Raw genomic sequence first — 19,157 nt, forward strand, 5'->3', positions numbered from 1 at the left:
TTCCCTGTAATTGATGTGAATCAGCCGTACAGACTCTGGGCACGATTATTTTTCCTGGAGGGCGCGTGACTGCCTGTGCGCGAGCCCGGTGTCGTGTTTACGGGACACGGGCTGCGGTTCACCGACTCGCGCGTTCACATGATCTGAACATATAATGATCGCGCTTCTTATGTTTGTAACTCTCCTCTGAGTGCGCCATTAACGCGGGACGGACGCGTCAGTGCGGCGGAAACGGCCGTTTTGATGATGTATCGCTCTCTGTTCGCCTTCAGCTCTGCGGAGCGGAACGCGCTGCGCTTCCCCGCGGGAGAGTCTTTCCTCATCCTCGAGCGCAGCAGCGCGCACTGGTGGCTCGCGACGCGCTGCAGCTCCGGCGAGACGGGATACATCCCGGCGACATATATTGAGAAAATACCGGTAAGATTTTATATATATATATATATATATATGTGTGTGTGTGTGTGTGTGTGTGTGTATTATATATATATAAATATTATATAATAATATATATATTAATATGTAATGTACACAGTTAATAGACTATAATTTAAAGAGTATATATCAGGTGTATGTTTTGATGTCAGTTCAACTTAGATAAGTTGTCAACATGCATGCATAAACAGAATATTTTATTTATTTATTTTTTCATTAATGACATCTATTTATAATAATTGAATATTTTTCTGCATATTCTGCAGAAATCAGAGCGCTGCTCGTTTACACCGGCGGGTCGTTTTACTGCGTCACCCTATACACACTCACACACACACACACACTCACACACACACACACACACACTCACGCTGTGACGCATATAGAGGAAACAGCAGTGAGACGTACAGTAATATATAGAAGAACTCAGACAATCACTAACACGTTTCTCAATTGAGAAGATTAATCTGTCTGATTGAGCTGATGCCATCTGCGCATGCTCTCTGCTGCGGTGGCCTGTGTGTCGCGATGATAATGTCTCATCTTGTCTCATCTCATCTCAGGCTCCAGAGCAGGATGAGGTGCTGCAGTCTATTGATCGAGCCATTGAAGCCATTCACAATGTGGCCATGACCAACGGAGGCAAATACAACCTGGAGCAGAGAGACGTCCTGCAGTGAGACACACACACACACACACACACACACACACAGGTTTGTTTTGCTATCTCAGTGAGGACTCTCCATAGGCGTAATGGTTTTTATACTGTACAAACTGTACATTCTCCCCTACACTACCCCTAACTCTACCCATCACAGAAGACATCTGCATTTTTACATTTGTAATAAAACATTGTTTAGTATGTTTTTAAGGTTATTTTAAATATGAGGACTCAAGAAATGTCCTCATAAAACATGTTTACGTCGTAATACCAGTGTAATACCCATGTCATTATACAAATTTGTGTCCTCATAAATCAGGAAAACAAGCACACACACACACACTGAACACACACTGTGTTCATTTTATATTAATATATTTATATTATATAATCATTTTATATTGTTATTATATATTTCTTATTTTATTACATTATGTTCTTATGTTTTATTTATATTATTATAGTTTTACATTTTTATATTATATTTATATTTTAAATTATATTTTATATTATATGTTTATTACATTTATATTGTTATTTATTTTTGTAGTTTTATATTTTATTATATATTTATCTTTTATATCAAGATATATTGCATATATATTTTTGTATATTTTACAGGAAGTTGATCCACCACAGGAAGGAGACACTGTCCCGCAGAAGCCCGACTCCATCCAGCCACAAGCAGAAAATCCCATCATCCTCCAGCGAGGTGTCACTGAGCTGCACGCCGCAGCCGCCCAATGGCCTGAGCCGAGCCTACAGCTGCCAGGGCAGCGAGCCGATGTCAGAGCGCAGCGCCGGTGTTCCTGGACTGTATCAGGTACAGCAGACGCCCTGCGCTCGGATGCCTGACGTGTGTGTGTGTGTGTGAGTGTGCGTGTGTGTGTGTGTGTGTGTGCTGATAATGTGTCTCTGCTGCAGGTTCCTCCTCAGCCTCGTAGAGCGGCACCTGTAACTCCGCCTCCTCCAGAGAAACACCGGGAGTTACGACGCATCGGTGGGTACCAACACGTGTTATACGCGCTCATATTACGCTGCACACTCCTGATTGACTGAACATCTCTCTCTCTCTCCCTACAGACCCGGAAGTGCCAACGAGAGTTTCCTCAACAAGCCCCGCCCCCAGCTCTGTACCTCCTGCTGGACCCTCTCTATCTGTCAGCTCCGCCTCCTTAGACTCCAGCTCCTCCCACTCGGCCGTTTCCTCAGATGTCAGTCTTCCCAGCATCAGCAGCACTCCGCCCCCTGTGCCAAAACGAGGCAAGGCTCCGCCCCCTCCTCCGCCTGACCGATCCCCCCAGGAAGAGCCTTCGAAAAAGAGTCCAGCACCTCAACTGATTAGTTCACAGGCTCCACCCCCTTCTCCAGACCCTTCGAAAAAGAGGCCGGCGCCTCAGCCAATCAGTCCACAGCCTGCTGCCGAATGCCAATCAGACGCAGAGTGGCCACTGGCCCCACCCTCTGTTTCTCTCAGCCCCCTTGGTAGCCCCACCCACTCTGCAGCCGTTCCCACGACGATCGGAGCGGAACTGATTGAACTGGTACGCAAAAACACTAACCTTAGTTACGAGCTGTCGCGGGTTGCCGTGGGCGTGGTGGTGGGACACCTGCAGAGCGCTTTGCCGAAGGCGGCGTCGGAGCTGGAGCAGGTGCTGCTGTCGTTGGTGGAGAGTAAGGTGAGTATCTGGAGGACTAGTTCATCGTTGAGCTGTCGTCTGTTGTTAAACCCGCTGTCTCCTCAGGATCAGAGCTCGGCGCTGCCGCTCGGACAGGTGTGTCACGACGAGCAGCGGCTGCAGGTGATCTTCGGGGATCTGGCGCGTCACCGTGACGACTCTCAGCAGCGCAGCTGGGCGCTGTACGAAGATCACGCGCTCATCGCCTGTTACCTGGAGGAGCTGCTGCAGATACTGGTGAGACACACACACCTTTGTGCTTAATAATGTGTATTTATAGACAGTTATCCTCAACATGAGAATCCTCGACCCTACAGAGAGCAAGCGGCTCTGAGAACGGATGATTTATATTATAATTGTGTGTGTTTCTTTCAGACTGATGCAGATCCTGAGGTGTGTAAGAAGATGTGTCGCGTGAACGAGTTCGAGGCGGTTCTGTCGCTGGTGTCGTACTATCAGATGGTGAGTCCCTCTGCTGATGATGATGTCATCATGGCAGATAATCAAGGCCCGTTCACACCATAACTGTAACCTCAGCGATCGCTAAAATGATAACTGTGCCTATAACTGTAACCGTAACTATAACTGTGCGTTGATGTGGACGGTAATGTAGTTATCGTTATAACCATCATTAGAGTTACAGTTATATGTATAGATATCATTATAGTTATCGCTACAGTTACAGGTGTAGTTAGTGTCACAGTTGTAGTTCTCAGTGTTTAGAGGGTCATTAATGCGCGTGATCGTTCAGGAACACCGCGTGTCGCTGCGGCTGCTGCTGCTGAAGGTGTTCGGTGCCATGTGCGGTCTGGACGCTGCGCTCATCTCCACCCTCCTCAACTCCGTGTTGACCATGGAGCTGGCGCGAGACCTGCAGACGGACACTCACGGTCAGTCGTGGCTCTAGTTGTGGTGATGACGTGTCTCTGCCGTCCGGCTGACGTGTGTTTTGTGTGCAGAGCATGAGAAGATGTGCTACAGCGCGCTGCTGATGGCCATGATCTTCTCCATGGGCGAGCAGATCCCGCTGCATCACTACGGTAAGAGAGACGCTCGTGCCGTTAGACGCTCGGACGCCGGCGATGTGAGTTTGACGGTGTCTGTCTGTCTCAGAGCATCTGAACGCCACGTTCCTGCAGTTCCTGCTGGATGTGATTGAGGACGGTCTGCCCTCCGACGCCACAGAGCAGCTGCCGGATCTCTTCATCAACCTGCTGCTGGCCTTCAACCTCCACCTGAGCGGTGCGAACAACACAAAACACTGTCGTCACAATCAGTGTCAACTGTGTAAATGACCATTCATCTTTATTAATGACTTCAACTGTCACATTCATTTGTGTGTTTGCTGCCCCCTGCAGTACCGGAGACTAACATGGTGATGCAGGCGCTGATCAAGAGACGCAACGTGAAGATTCTCACAGAGAAACTCTTATTACTGCTTAACAGAGGAGGTGAGACACACACACACACACACTCACACTCACTCGATCACTCACTCATAAAATCAGGCCAAAACAAAGTTCGTTTGGAGTTTCTGGAGTTTGAAATGGCTTCACTCCGGCTGGTAAACTCCTCTGAACTCCCATTGGTCCGTGGTGATGATGCGATAGGTGGGTGTGGCTCTAAGGCTCCGCCTTCTCTGAGATGTAAATCTTCTCTGGTTCTTTAGAAAGTGCTGTATAAATAAATGAGACGTGACGGGAGTCTGAATCTCAGAGCTGGTTCAAACATCCACATCACTATGATCAGATGCGTTCTGAACTACTGCTTTCTCATATTAATTGTGTTTATTTTGTTATTGAGAGGAAAGTGCAGCACATATTTACATATTCATCTAAATGTGGGTGGTGTTGGGATGTTCGCTAACATTCAAACTTCTTTTTACCGCTAAGTTAATAATGGAAAAGACTTTGGTGTGAGTGTATCAGGGCCTTAGAGCTGCTGACACTGTGTGTGTGTGTGTGTGTGTGTGTGTGTGTGTGCAGAGGATCCCGTCTGTGTGTTCACACACTCTCCTCCCGCGCCGCACGCCGTGCTCAAGTTCCTGCAGGACGTGTTTGCCAGTCGAGACACGTCAGATATCTTCTACCGCTCGGATCTGATGGTGATGATTGACATCGCAGTGAGGCAGATCTCAGACCTGTCGCCTGGCGATCGAGTGAGACCCGCTAACCCATCTAGAGTACATGTGCGTCTGACCTGTGCGAGCGTCATGTGACCGTCTGTCTGTCTGTCTCCTCAGATGCGGATGGAGTATCTGTCTCTCATGCACGCCATCATGCGCTCCACCGACTACTTGGAGCACCAGCACCGGCTGCCGGACCTGCGGGCGGCGCTGCAGAGGATCCTGGGAGAGGAGGATTGTGGGGAGGATCCGGGCTCGAGCGCCAGCGGACAGATGGACAAACTCATCGTGCAGCAGATCTACAAGGAGTTTCCTCAGATCTGTGGAAACTGAATCTGTAGTTAGACGGTGTTAAACCTGCTTCATATCTTTGATGAACCTGTAGAAACTGTCCTTCAGCGACTCCACTAGTCTTAAAAACTACTGCAAAACCTTCACTAACCGCTTATAAAGTATTACTGTGATATTACCACACTGTCATCAGATTGTCTTTGCTTTTCAGGCCGTCCCTCACTGATAAACGTCACTAATTCAGTTCTATTAGTGACCTTAAGCTTTAACCCTCTAATTACTAACTCTAACCCTTAAACATGACCCCTAACTATCCTCACTAGTTAGTGGAGTATGAGTTTACAGTATTATTACATTGATGTGTTTATCACGCACACTGAAGGCGAAACGTCTCTGTGTTTCACAGGTTTGTGCTCGTGTCTGTCATAAGCATCAGATGCAGCTTTGTGCTAAATGATCTATTTTTCCTCTTTCCAGTTTTTGTTCAGAAGGGAAACGTGACATAATATATTTTCTTAATGGTGAAAGACTAATAAAATGCTGCCATCCTAATGCATCTAAAAATGTGTCTGTGATTTATTTTTTAAACCTATAATGTAGATTGGAAGCCATTTTGGCCACATAAACAATCTTGCCTTAAAAAGTTTAAATTATGACATACTAAGTCATTTGTGAGATGAAAAGGCGAAATTCAGACAAAAAGTCATGACATACTTAGTCATAATACGCGACAGAGCCGCTTAGCAGCGGTTTGAACAATTATACATGACAAGAACAACATTTTGATAGTTCTCTGATTAAAAATACAAAGTAGTTATTTTATATATATATAAATACACACACACAAGTGAAAGAATTATAATTTAAACGTATCTGCTAAGCTCCGCCCTTTCTAGTTCTGCGGGTCCGTCGGTGAAATAGTTCCGGGTGTGTATGTGGGTAAAAGGTCGCGGGTGAGACAGAGACACTGGAAACTCGCCGCTAAAAACAGCTGTCTATCTGTCATTTGTCTGTCATTGTGTGCATTTCAGACAGACACATTAAATCACCCGGATTTCTCTCTGATTTCGCTGAACTGAGTCGATCATGTCGAAGCAGCAGCCGATCAGTCCGCTGAAGAATTTCTTCGCCGGTGGATTCGGGGGAGTTTGTTTAGTGTTCGCGGGACACCCGCTGGATACGATCAAAGTAACAATATTCATTATTATTCAAGTTATTTATTCTCATTGTTAGTTATTATTTAATATTTATAGCTACTCAATCATTATTAGTTTTAGTGTTCGCTGGATACTATCAAAGCCAAACTATATATATATATATATATAACCATTGGTCTTAAAGTGTTTATATATATATATATATATATATATATATATATATATATATATATATATATATATATATATTAGTTGTGTGTATGTGTTATTGTCAGTGGGGTTTAGCCCTGGATTGTGACCTTTGACCTGGATTTGTTTGTGCAGTCAGTAGTGTCTTATTGAACCAATGTGTTGTCATGTGATCATCATGCGCAGGTGCGACTGCAGACGCAGCCCAAACCTCGTCCAGGTGAATCAGCGCTTTATGGTGGGACGTTCGACTGCTTCAAGAAAACCTTGGCGAAAGAGGTACGAGTGTCTCACTGCATCTGTCTCACTGCACCTGCTTTACCACATCTGTCTCACTTTCACACCATCTGTCTCACTCCATCTGTCTCACTGCATCTGTCTCACTTTCACTCCATCTGTCTCACTCCATCTGTCTCACTGCATCTGTCTCACTCCATCTGTCTCTCTGCACCTGTCTCACTGTGTCACACTGTCTCTCTGCATGTCTCACTGCACCTGTCTCTCTGCATCTGTCTCACTGTCACACCATGTCTCTCTGCACCTGTCTTACCACATCTGTCTCACTTTCACACCATCTGTCTCTCTGCACCTGTCTCACTGTGTCACACTGTCTTACTGCATCTGTCTCACTGCATCTGTCTCACTGCACCTGTCTCTCTGCATCTGTCTCACTGTCACCATGTCTCTCTGCACCTGTCTCACTGCACCTGTCTTACCACATCTGTCTCACTTTCACACCATCTGTCTCACTCCATCTGTCTCACTGTGTCACACCATCTCTCACTCCATCTGTCTCACTGCACGTCTCACTGTGTCACTCCATCTGTCTCACTGCACCTCTCACACCACCTGTCTCACTGCATTTGCCTCACTCCACCTGTCTCTCTGCATCTGTCTCACTGTCACACCATGTCTCTCTGCACCTGTCTCTCTGCACCTGTCTTACCACATCTGTCTCACTTTCACACATCTGTCTCACTCCATCTGTCTCACTGTGTTACACCATCTGTCTCTCTGCACCTGTCTTACTCCATCTGTCTCTCTGCACCTGTCTTACCACATCTGTCTCACTGTGTCACACCATCTGTCTCACTCCATCTGTCTCACTGCACGTCTCACTGTGTCACTCCATCTGTCTCACTGCATTTGTCTCACTGTGTCACACTGTCTCACTGCACCTGTCTCACTCATCTGTCTTACTGCACCTGTCTCACACCACCTGTCTCACTGCATTTGCCTCACTCCACCTGTCTCTCTGCATCTGTCTCACTGTCACACCATGTCTCTCTGCACCTGTCTTACCACATCTGTCTCACTTTCACACCATCTGTCTCACTCCATCTGTCTCACTCCACCTGTCTCACTGCATTTGTCTCACTCCACCTGTCTCTCTGCATCTGTCTCACTGCACCTGTCTCACTCATCTGTCTCACTCCACCTGTCTCACTGCATTTGTCTCACTCCACCTGTCTCTCTGCATCTGTCTCACTCCATCTGTCTCACTCCACCTGTCTCTCTGCATCTGTCTCACTGCACCTGTCTCACTCATCTGTCTCACTCCACCTGTCTCACTGCATTTGTCTCACTCCACCTGTCTCTCTCCATCTGTCTCACTCCATCTGTCTCACTCCACCTGTCTCTCTGCATCTGTCTCACTGCACCTGTCTCACTCATCTGTCTTACTGCACCTGTCTCACTCCATCTGTCTCACTGCATTTGTCTCACTCCACCTGTCTCACTCCATCTGTCTCACTCCACCTGTCTCACTGCATCTGTCTCACTGTGTCACTTGTGACTGCGCTGCAGACAGCCTGACGGTGATGCCTGTCTGTCTCTCTGTCTGTCTCTCAGGGTTTGCGCGGGCTCTATAAGGGCATGGCGGCACCCATCATCGGAGTCACGCCCATGTTCGCCGTCTGCTTCTTTGGCTTCGGACTTGGAAAGAAACTGCAGCAGAAAACACCAGACGACGTTCTGACGTGAGCCGCTACAGATGATCAGATCATGATCAGCATATGAAAGCCCGTTTCTGCCACGTAACAAAATCATGCATGCGATTAAAAAGTTAAAATTATGAGATAAAAGGTCATAATTATGAGAATCATACTTTTGACTTATTTTGTCATATGTCATCATTTCACTGTTTAACGCATAATTATGACTACACAGGTGCCATGCATGAGTGTGATTCCTCTGTGTGTGTGTGTGTCAGGTATCCGCAGCTGTTCGCGGCCGGTATGCTGTCAGGTGTTTTCACCACGGCCATCATGGCTCCAGGAGAGAGAATCAAATGCCTCCTGCAGGTGAGAGACGCACACGTGCTTCACTGTTCCACCTGCGAACTGTGTGTGATGACTGTGTGTGCGTGTCCAGATCCAGCAGGCGTCCGGCGAGGTGAAGTACGCTGGGCCGATGGACTGCGTCAAGCAGCTGTACAGAGAGAACGGCATCCGCAGCATCTATAAAGGAACGGCTCTGACGCTCATGAGAGGTACGGACACTCACTGCAGTGACGCGCCGCCGCCTGCAGATGGAGCCGTTCACACACCGCTTCACTTCATACACATTATGGTCAACATTCGGAACTTGTCATTCACTTCCAGTTATTTTAACTGTATAAAAACAGTTGTTATTTTAATGGTGACACTTTACACCATTTGTTAACATTAGTTGAATCAGGGATATATATTGTTAATATATATAAGAAAATAACTTACTTCCACATGACAAAAATAAGAGTCTTCAGAGGAAAAACAACACTGTACGAACAAAACACAGTCATCATGCCATTAGAATAGCAAAACAAACACTCGCAGATACTATAAAAGAAAAATGCTGACAAAATCCTGTTAACGGTTATTATTGTAAAATGTTAATTGGTTCATGTGCAGTTCAGGGTAATATGAATACATGAAAGTTGATTGTCAGATGATTGACAGCTGTCACTCTGTCTCAGATGTGCCGGCCAGTGGAATGTACTTCATGACGTACGAGTGGCTGAAGTACTCGCTCACGCCGGAGGGCAAGAGGTCAGTCGGGTCACATGACCGCCGCTTATTAATATTCAGATATGCACTGCATCGGTCCATCTGGCCAGTCAACTTTGTGCTGCTCTCATAAGCTCCGGCTCTGTGTGTAATAAACTTGTCCTTGCATCCAGTCCGACGGAGCTCAGCGTTCCCAGCATTCTGTTTGCCGGCGGGATGGCAGGGATCTTCAACTGGGCCGTGGCGATTCCTCCCGACGTGCTGAAGTCTCGTTTCCAGACCGGTGCGTGAGACGCTGTCATGTGCGTCAGCGGCTTCGTCTGCAGAAGGTCTGACGTGTGTTTGTGTTCGATCTGCAGCTCCGGAGGGCAAATATCCCAACGGCTTCCGGGACGTCCTGAGAGAGCTGGTTCGGGAGGAGGGCATTGGCTCGCTCTACAAAGGCTTTAATGCTGTGATGCTCCGAGCGTTTCCGGCTAACGCGGTACGACAGACTCCATAACGCTCCCATGAACACGTACAGGGTCACATGAGGGTCAGATTCACTCCAAATCCAGATTTTGAGCCCAACTCTCATGACTGTAATGCATCTTGACATCTTCTCAATTCTCATAGATTTCTGTCATTGCAACACTTTTATTTAAATTACCATTAAAAAATACCACGGATGTAGTAGATCATGTATAAATACACATTTTACACGTCATTATCTTTTCGTGTTGACAGTAATGAGAACGAGCTGAATTCTCATGAATGTCACAATACAAAAAATAAGCTTTATTTTCTAAAGATATAATTTCTTTTGATTACAGTTTTTCTTTTGGTTTTGCGGTGAAATGTATGGAAGCCCATTTCTGCCATATAAGAAAAGAAATCAGGCTTTGGCAAATCATAATTATGAGATAAAAAGTGAAAATGTTGATATAAAAAGTCAATTATGACAACAAAGTTTTTGTCATAATTTAAACTTTAAATCCCAGTTATGAATTTTTACTTTCATAATTGACGTCATAATTTAATGTCGCTTGTATGTCATAATTTCAACTTTATCTCAAAAGTATGACTGACATAATTTCCTCTTTTTAGCTCCTAATTATATATTTTTTAATTTAATAATTCTCATTTTATCTCATAATTTCCTCTTTTTATCTCATAATTACTACTTAAATTTATTATGCTTTTGTCATCATTTTAGCCTTATCTCACAATTATGACTATGACATTTTCCTCTTTTTAGCTCATAATTACAACTTTTTAATTTAATAATTCACTGTTATGTCATAATTTTTAACTTTTTATCTCACAATTCTGACTGACATTTCCTCTTTTTAGCTTATAATTACAAATCTAATTGAATAAGTCGCTTTTATCTCATAATTAGAACTTTTTAATTTAATAATTCACTTTTATGCCATAATTTCAACTTTTTTATCTAATAATTGTGACATTTTATGTCATGATTAACTGAAGGCTGCAATAGGACATGTGACCTGGACGTGTTTCCTGAGATTCCCCATATAAAAACTCAATAAAGTAAATCGATCTGTCCCATTACAGTAGTTCAATGACACTAACTCGTTTTCTGTCTGCCTCAGGCCTGTTTCCTGGGGTTTGAAGTGGCTATGAAGTTTCTGAACTGGATTGCTCCAAATCTGTGATCCAGCGGAACCGAACCAGATCATGTGACATGAGAACACGCGCGCTGTGGACGGTGTACGGATCGATACGGGACGGTCCGAACAGAGCAGCGCTACAGACTGTAGCACATGTTAATGACTGTCTCGCTGCTTTATGATTTATTTGAGAGGATTTTAATCTGTATTAGTGCCTTATAACAGACTGTGAACCAATTTCTGCCTTCAGGGAAACTGAATGTTTATAATGTAAAATCCATTAACAGTAACAAACCTCTGTCTGTACATGAGCATATGTCGTTTACAATATCGTCTGCCTTCGGCCCTCATGACAGGAATTCAGTACACAGTCAAGGCCTGTTTTGTTTTAATTGTTTTGTTCGTTATGTTTAATTCTCAGTTATTATCACCTACATCATGTACATAAATAAATGTATATTGATCATTTTCATATGATGCTGTATTGATTTGTGTGTTTCCGTTGAGTTTTTCCCGCCACTGTCCTCACGTCAACTTACCTCAGCGCATTTTACGGTTTATTTTGAGTGAATGAACGTGTTCTGTGCAGATTTAACAGTCTCTTCTAAGATAAATATGCTGATTAAAATTGTTTAACATAAAAGGAGTAAATCAGTGACTTGCAGTCGTGATATTTTTTTCAGGACAGTCAATATTTTCCGCTGCGATGGACACTGTCGATCCGTCACGAGTCGATGGTTCTGCCCACTGGGAAGATCCCAGTGAAAAACAGTCATTTGACGAAGTATTTTACTTAAAACTGGACGGTTTGATGCACAGACACCGGGTGTGTGTTGTTTTTTTTGAAGCGTGTTTGATGTTTGTGATTATTGACCGGTGAGCAGCGGCTGTCCTCACACTAACGCCCGCCGGTTGATGCTCCGAGAGCAGCCCGTGAAGAGCACCAGGATGAGCGTGGAGGTTCCGGCGGGTCTGACCGACCTGCTGAAGGGATACACGCTGGAGGTGTTGAAGCAGAGGCCCGCGGACCTGCTGGAGTTCGCGGTGCAGTACTTCACCTGCCTGAGGGAGCGGCGGAGCTCCACCCGCGGCAGCAGCAGCCGCTCCCCGGTGACCCGCGGCGTGGCCTTCGACCAGGATTCCGCGCCGACCGACTCCAGCGAGGAGCAAGAGGAAGAGGAGAAGGTGGAGGAGGAAGAAGAGGAAGAGGAAGATGACTTTCCAGATGATTTCACTTTCAAAGGTGGGCGCGAGGAAGTTATCTTTATGAACTTATAAAGTAACTTATATAAAGTTCGTATGTCGATATCTATCTCATACTATTTTAAACTTTCAGACTTTTGTCAACCGTAATCAAAGTTTGTTTACATAATCGTTTAGCTGTATTTGTTGTTTGTTCTGCACATCAGCTCTCACTATCTGCTGATGAAAATATAATCAGATGCTTCAGAGACACTCAGAACATGTTCAAATTCAGTCTGTAGATGTTGGGCACATTTAATATTTTAGTTTTACTTCTGTTTTATCTTTCAAAAATTGTATGAGACAGTGACCTCTCTCTCTCTCTCTCTCTCTGTCTCTCTCTCTCTCTCTCTCTCTCTCTCTCTCTCTCTCTCTCTCTCTGTCTCTCTCTCTCTCTCTCTCTCTCTCTGTAGCTCCTCCTCCCAGTAAATGCAACAGACGGGTATCAGGTAAAGTGATTAAAGTGTTTTAATGATAACCCCGTGTGTCTTGAGCTGTTAGTCGTGCTGTTGTGTGAGTGATGGTGATAGTGAGTGTGTGAGACACTGTTCCTCAGTGTGTGCGGAGGCTTATAACCCCGATGAAGATGAAGACGAGGGCAGTGAGTCGCGGGTGATTCACCATAAAACGGAGGCACAGCGTCAGCGTCTGCAGGAGGCCTGCAAGGACATACTGCTGTTCAAGACGCTGGAGCAGGTGAATATGAGCCTTCAGACACTGTGGACACGTGGGACGCCGGCGGATATGTGACGTCTGTCTGTCTGTCTGTCTGTCCCAGGATCAGTTCGCAGAGGTGTTAGACAGCATGTTTGAGGTGTTGGTCAAACCGCACGAGTGCATCATCAATCAGGGGGATGATGGCGATAACTTCTACGTCATCGAGAGGTGAGACGATCCTCTGCTTCCTCAGACGTCCCGCAGCAGCTGACGCTGATACCCGTCTGTCTCTCTGCAGGGGTGTGTTTGATATCCTGATTCAGAAGGACGGCGTCAGCCGCTGTGTGGGTAGCTATGATAATAAAGGCAGCTTCGGGGAACTCGCCCTCATGTACAACACGCCGCGCGCCGCCACCATCAGGGCCGCTCAGGAGGGGGCGCTGTGGGCGCTGGTGAGGTCACTTCCTGCACTTGATACCTTATTTACACAGGGACACATTTCTCAATACTTTTCAATAACCCTTTCCCAACTTTCATCTTGGCACAGTGGTTAATTTCACATGCAAAATGCACAAAAACTACCAAAACTCTGCATTCGTGTCTCGAATCAACTCACTTTTCCACTATGTTTTATTTTGTAATATTTCTAGACTGCTTGAAGAGTTTGATAAATGAGTCCTAGTGATTGTAAAACACTGTTGTTTTGTGGCGTCAGGACAGAGCCACGTTCCACAGACTCATAGTGAAGAATAATGCCAAGAAGAGGAAGATGTACGAGCGCTTCATCGAGAGCGTGCCGCTGCTGAAGTCCCTGCAGGTGCGTCCAGTCCAGATCTTCACCTGCGCTTGTGCCGTTCGCTTCATGACACTTTCTCTCTGTCTCTCAGCTCTCCGAGCGCATGAAGATCGTCGACGTCCTGGGGATGAAGAGCTTCAGAGACGGAGAGCTGATCATACGGCAGGTGGAATATCTTTGGTTCTCTCACAGATTACCTTTTTTCCATTTGAGTTTTTCTGCACTACAGTTTAATGGTTAATCAAAAAGCATGTCTAAATAATTGAAATCTATGAAACTTTTACAATTTAATAATAATTTATTAATTTTTATGGTCCTTTTTTTTTCCCAAATTCTGCTTTATTTTCCCAAATTCTGTTTTCATGTTTAATCAATTGAATTAATAAAACTTGAACAAATTATTAATTTATTTTTACAATAATACGGCCCTATGAAATGCTTTATTTTTCAGAAATTCTTTGTTGTGTTCAGGGTTATTATAGTTAACTGAAACTGAAACAAAAACCATGAAAAACATTTTCATTACTTGAAATAAAATAAAATATAAATACTGTAAACTTATTTTATATCTAGTTGCCAAGGCAACATTTCTCATTTTCATTTAGTTTAACTTGATGTACTAAAATAACTGAAACTAAAATAAAATTAATAAAAACTATATAGAATTTTTCTTAAACTCTAAACCCCCCCCCCCCCCCCCCCCCCCCCCAGAAAGTTTTAATAATTTTACTATTACTTTGATAGTTACATTCTACTGTTAATCCAATGTTTTGTGCTTTAATATTCACACACACTAGTCCATATCGCCATCTGATTATCCAAAATTGGACAAATTCTGTGACATTCCACATTATACAGCTACTTCCTTGTCTATGACTGTAATGCGTGATTCCGTCAGTGTTTTCCGCATCACAGGAATCATAGGGCCGTATTCGTCATGTGGTCTGGTGTGGTTATGGGATGAGCGTAACGCAGGTGTTCTGTGGTTCCTCTCAGGGCGATTCGGCCGACTGCTTCTACATCGTGGAGTCTGGAGAAGTCCGGATCATGATCAGGAGCAGAGTAAGAACCTCACGCACACGGACACTCGTCCTCAGCCCGACTCTCGCTCACTCACTCGTCTCTCTGTAGACTAACGCAGGTCAGAGGTCAAATCAGGAGGTGGAGGTGGCGCGCTGCACGCGGGGCCAGTACTTCGGCGAGCTGGCGCTGGTCACCAATAAACCCAGAGCGGCGTCAGTGTACGCGGCAGGAGACACCAAGTGTTTAGGTAGGACCACCAGACTGACGCTCATTCTGCTGAAGAAGTTCAGGTCCTGGACGGATGAGTGGAAGTGATGTACTTGAGTTAAAGGAAATATTACGCCACTGTAAGCAGAAGTTGCACCTGAATATAAATCGCACCGGGTTCAAACTGCATTGTTGAGAGAAAGAAAACACACATATTAGTCACGTTGGACTCTGTATATCAGTCGCAACTTATAAAAATTTAATAAAAACATTTTTTTTACGAACATATACAGTACTGTCCAAAAGTGATGTTGAGTCTAGGAGAATAGACATCTTCACCCTTTATTCAAATATTATTAAATATGTGTTAAAGATTTGTAGTCATATTGTGTAGTTGTGCTTGGAGTCGATTGTTTTATTGTGTGACATTCATACAAAGAAATTATAAACACATGCAAAAACAAGAGAGAACCAACAAAATATTAATACCTGAATATGATGTAGTCAGTGTTTACTTTTTCCTGCCAGCTTCTTGTTTTTCCGATGCATTTTGTTTTTGCATAGTAAAATAAAACCTGTAACTGTAGTTTGCCTTTTTTGCCTTTTTTTCCTCATATTTTGATGATTTAATCGAATTTGTAATAAACAAATATCCCCAATGGAAATCATCACTTTTGGACATTACTGTATATTAGTTCCCATCATTCTACAGCAAATCCTTTAAAATGAGTGGCATTCAGAACAGGAATTTATATATATATATATATGTATATGTGTACAGTATATTGAAGAACTTGAAGAAACCGACCTGCAAATCTACAGTACTGTGAGAAGTTTTAGGCATTTGTGTAAAAATGCTGTAAAGTGAGGATGCTGTTAAAAATACTGTCATAAATAGATTTTATTTATCAGTTAACTTCTGTTAACTAAATCAAATCAATATTTGGTACACTTGCTCATAGTTTTTCAGGGAGCTTTACAGGAAGGTTTCTTCGAGCGTCTTGGAGACGTTGCCACAGTTCTTCTGGATTTAGTCTGTCTCAGTTTTTTCTGTTTCTTCATGTAATCACAGACGGACTCGATGATGGTGAGATCAGATCATACCAGCTGATGACAGACTCCTTGTGCATTCACAAATCTCAATAGATTGTTAGAATTAATGGCAAAAGGAATGTTTGGAAATGTGAACTGATATTTCCTACTGACACACTACAACAAAAGATATAAATAACTGGCTTAAAACCATTCATCTTCTTTTTTTTAGCGAAAATAGTAACATGCCTAAGACTTTTGCACAATACTGTATGTATGTTGTATGTATATAGTCGTGTGAAAAAGAAAGGACACCATTTTTTTTTTATGGTTTTACATATCAGAACATAATCAAAATCATCTGGTTGTCGGCGCCGATAGCCTCGTGGGCAGCGCTGACATACAGTGCCATTGCTTCGGGCGACCCGAGTTCGAGTCCCGGCTCACGGTCCTTTCCCGATACCGTCCCCCTCTCTCTTTCACACCTCACTTCCTGTCACAATAAAGACAAAATAAGTAAAAAAAAAAAAATCATCTGGTCTTTAGCAGGTCTTAAAATTAGGTTAATTAGGTTAATACAACCTCAGATGAACAACAACACGTGACATATTACATTATGTCATTATTTATTTAAAACAAAAATAAATCCAAAATGGAAAAGCTATGTGTGACAAACCAAGTACACCCTATGATTCAATTGCTTGTAGATCCACTTTTAGCAGCAAAAAGTTGAAGGAATCATTTTCTATATGACTTTATCAGTCTCTCGCATCGTTCTGGAGGAATTTTGGCCCGCTCTTCTTTACAGCGTTGCTTTAGTTCATTGAGGTTTGTGGGCATGTGTTTATGCACAGCTCTCTGAAGGTCCCGCCACAACATTTCAGTCGGGATGAGGTCTGGACATCACTGGACCAGTGTAACACCTTGATTTTTTTTCTTCTTCAGCCATTCTGCTGTAGATTTGCTGGTGATCTTCAGATCATTGTCCTGTTGAACGACCCAATTTCAGCCAAGATTTATCTGTCGGAAGGATGGTCTCACATTTGACTCGAGAATACTTTAGTATACAACGGACTTCATGGTCGACGCAATGACTGTGAGATGTCCAGGGCCTGTGGCTACGAAACCAGCCCAAGATCATCAGCAATCTTGACTTTTGGTATGAGGTGTTTGTGCTGATATGTTTGGTTTTCTGTGCATTATGGCCAGACATCTTCACTTTGGTCTCATCTGTCCAAAGGACTTTGTTCAAGTCTTGTGGTTTGTGTAGATGCAACTTTACAAACCTAAGCCGTGCTGCCATTTTCTTTTAGAGAAAAGAGGCTTTCTCCTGGAAACCCTTCCAAACATGCCAAATTGTTCAGCCTTTTTCTAATTGTACTGCCATGAACGTTATCATTTCACATGTTAACTAAAGCCTGTAGAGTCTGAGGTGTAGCTCTTGGGTGTTTTGTGATTTCTCTGAGCGTTACACGGTCTGATCTTTGGGTGAATTTGCTGGGACGTCCACTCCTGGGAAGATTGGTGACTATCTTAAATGTCTTCCATGATGTCTTTTTCACTGTAGAATGATGGACTTCAAATTGTTTGGAAATGGCTGTATACCCTTCCCAGATTGATCATCTATGGTCATTGCTGATGTCTTTCCTCCTTGGCATTGTGTTAACACACACCTGAAGTCTCCAGACACTCAAACTGACAGAACTTCTGCTTTTATAGAGGTGTGTGTGTGTGTGTGTGTTAACTTCAAACCTGTATGGCTCATTCGCAAACCATAATGACACAGAAATCAATTGCTGATTTTGATCTCACCGACTCTGAAGAAGATCTAGTTGTGCCTTCTCCTCCAGCTGTACGGCGCAGCTCTCGTATTCAGTGTCGCGACTCTCCGTGGGTTCAGTGGCCTTCGGAAAAAATTATTAACACTCTAGAGGCTCAAGGCATTCCTCTCAACAGCAACTTGTCGAAAGACGATCTTCCCCTTTTGGCTTCTAATACCCTGGACGGCTCCTTAGTTACACCTGCGAATCCCCTTCCAACATCTCCAACACCGTCAGCTCAGCCCAAGCTAGCCGGTAGGAAAACGTACAGCCAAGTCGTCTTTTCCCAGAGCAGCCAAACGACTATACCTATATCATCATCTCCTCCTAGTCATGGATCAGCGGATATTAATAGCCAACTCATCCAGGTCATTCATAGCTTTTCAGAGACAGTTAAAGGCCTTGATTCTAGATTAAAAAATGTTGAAAGCGCATCTGCCAAATGCGCTCCAGGATTTTCTTCTGGCTCCTCCCCGGCTCTCACTCCCCTATTCAGACCATGTGATCTCTCAGCTGTTCCTTCTACATCTTCTGCTACAACAGCAGCTGCTCTTCCTATGGCTCAGATACCAGGATCAGACACACGTACCGTCGTGCCTGCACAAACTTCCGTTAGGCGCTTTGTTCCACCGGCCGCTGTTACCGTATCCCCTCTACTAAGATCAAACATCATCCAAGGTAAGGACATTAACTTGGCTACCTTGCTGCTTCTTCACCTGCAGCTGATCAAACAATGGTGGACTGTGGCAGCGGGGCAGTTTTCTTAAAGTCATCTGATCTCAGATTGCAAAACAACCTCTCTTTCTCTGAATTTGTTATTTCCTCTCTGTAATAACTTCAATGAATCTGTCTGTACGTTTTCTAAATGTAAATTTTCACATGCTTGTAGCGTCTGCAAGGACCCACACCCGAAATATGTCTGCCCACGACGTCTGAGAGCTACGAACCAAGGGAAACCCCTTTATCAGAAAAAATTCTGAAAGGACATCCATCCACTCCTATAAATGTTCAGATTCTCTCTGATCTTCTCTCTTCTCATCCCGATTCCCTGTTCGTAGATTATTTAATCACTGGACTTTCCCAAGGGTTTCGGGTTGGCATTCTTTCTCCTCTACTTCATATGTAGCTAAAAACTTGCAGTCTACTTTAGCCGAACCTGACGTGGTTTCTGTTTTGCTAGAGAAAGAAATCAATAAAGGATACGTTATCTGCCCATTCAGCTCTCCTCCTTTTTCTCCCTTTCGCG

General features: G+C 44.0%; 3 protein-coding genes across 4 annotated transcripts in view; all 3 read left to right on the forward strand.

Annotated features, from left to right (window-relative positions):
* The first annotated feature begins 12 nt into the window (after nucleotides 1-12).
* On the forward strand, nucleotides 13-5,752 carry LOC127521337 (NCK-interacting protein with SH3 domain-like). Its single transcript, XM_051910545.1, has 13 exons — nucleotides 13-417; nucleotides 996-1,108; nucleotides 1,715-1,916; nucleotides 2,018-2,093; nucleotides 2,177-2,772; nucleotides 2,839-3,009; nucleotides 3,148-3,234; nucleotides 3,524-3,662; nucleotides 3,732-3,812; nucleotides 3,886-4,014; nucleotides 4,131-4,223; nucleotides 4,758-4,930; nucleotides 5,015-5,752. The coding sequence occupies exons 1-13, from the start codon at nucleotides 244-246 to the stop codon at nucleotides 5,228-5,230; spliced, it is 2,250 nt and encodes a 749-aa protein (XP_051766505.1). The 5' UTR covers nucleotides 13-243; the 3' UTR covers nucleotides 5,231-5,752.
* Nucleotides 5,753-6,098: 346 nt separating this feature from the next.
* slc25a20 (solute carrier family 25 member 20) lies at nucleotides 6,099-11,606 on the forward strand. The gene is made up of 9 exons (XM_051910575.1): nucleotides 6,099-6,376; nucleotides 6,721-6,813; nucleotides 8,386-8,513; nucleotides 8,747-8,837; nucleotides 8,908-9,025; nucleotides 9,491-9,563; nucleotides 9,695-9,804; nucleotides 9,881-10,005; nucleotides 11,117-11,606. Exons 1-9 carry the CDS (start codon nucleotides 6,275-6,277, stop codon nucleotides 11,177-11,179), a joined length of 903 nt encoding a protein of 300 aa, XP_051766535.1. The 5' UTR covers nucleotides 6,099-6,274; the 3' UTR covers nucleotides 11,180-11,606.
* A 141-nt stretch (nucleotides 11,607-11,747) lies between these two features.
* The window catches only part of prkar2ab (protein kinase, cAMP-dependent, regulatory, type II, alpha, B), a 36,466-nt gene continuing 29,056 nt past the window's right edge, over nucleotides 11,748-19,157 (forward strand). For both annotated transcript variants that reach the window (XM_051910558.1, XM_051910559.1), the window contains exons 1-9: nucleotides 11,748-12,377; nucleotides 12,790-12,825; nucleotides 12,933-13,072; nucleotides 13,155-13,261; nucleotides 13,332-13,485; nucleotides 13,749-13,850; nucleotides 13,921-13,995; nucleotides 14,826-14,891; nucleotides 14,961-15,099. In XM_051910558.1, coding sequence (XP_051766518.1) covers nucleotides 12,050-12,377; nucleotides 12,790-12,825; nucleotides 12,933-13,072; nucleotides 13,155-13,261; nucleotides 13,332-13,485; nucleotides 13,749-13,850; nucleotides 13,921-13,995; nucleotides 14,826-14,891; nucleotides 14,961-15,099 — 1,147 coding nt within the window. In that variant the 5' untranslated portion in view covers nucleotides 11,748-12,049. The remainder of the gene's footprint in view (nucleotides 12,378-12,789; nucleotides 12,826-12,932; nucleotides 13,073-13,154; nucleotides 13,262-13,331; nucleotides 13,486-13,748; nucleotides 13,851-13,920; nucleotides 13,996-14,825; nucleotides 14,892-14,960; nucleotides 15,100-19,157) is intronic.

This window comes from Ctenopharyngodon idella, chromosome 10 (genome assembly GCF_019924925.1).
Source record: "Ctenopharyngodon idella isolate HZGC_01 chromosome 10, HZGC01, whole genome shotgun sequence".
In the NCBI taxonomy this organism is placed as follows: Eukaryota; Metazoa; Chordata; class Actinopteri; order Cypriniformes; family Xenocyprididae; genus Ctenopharyngodon; species Ctenopharyngodon idella.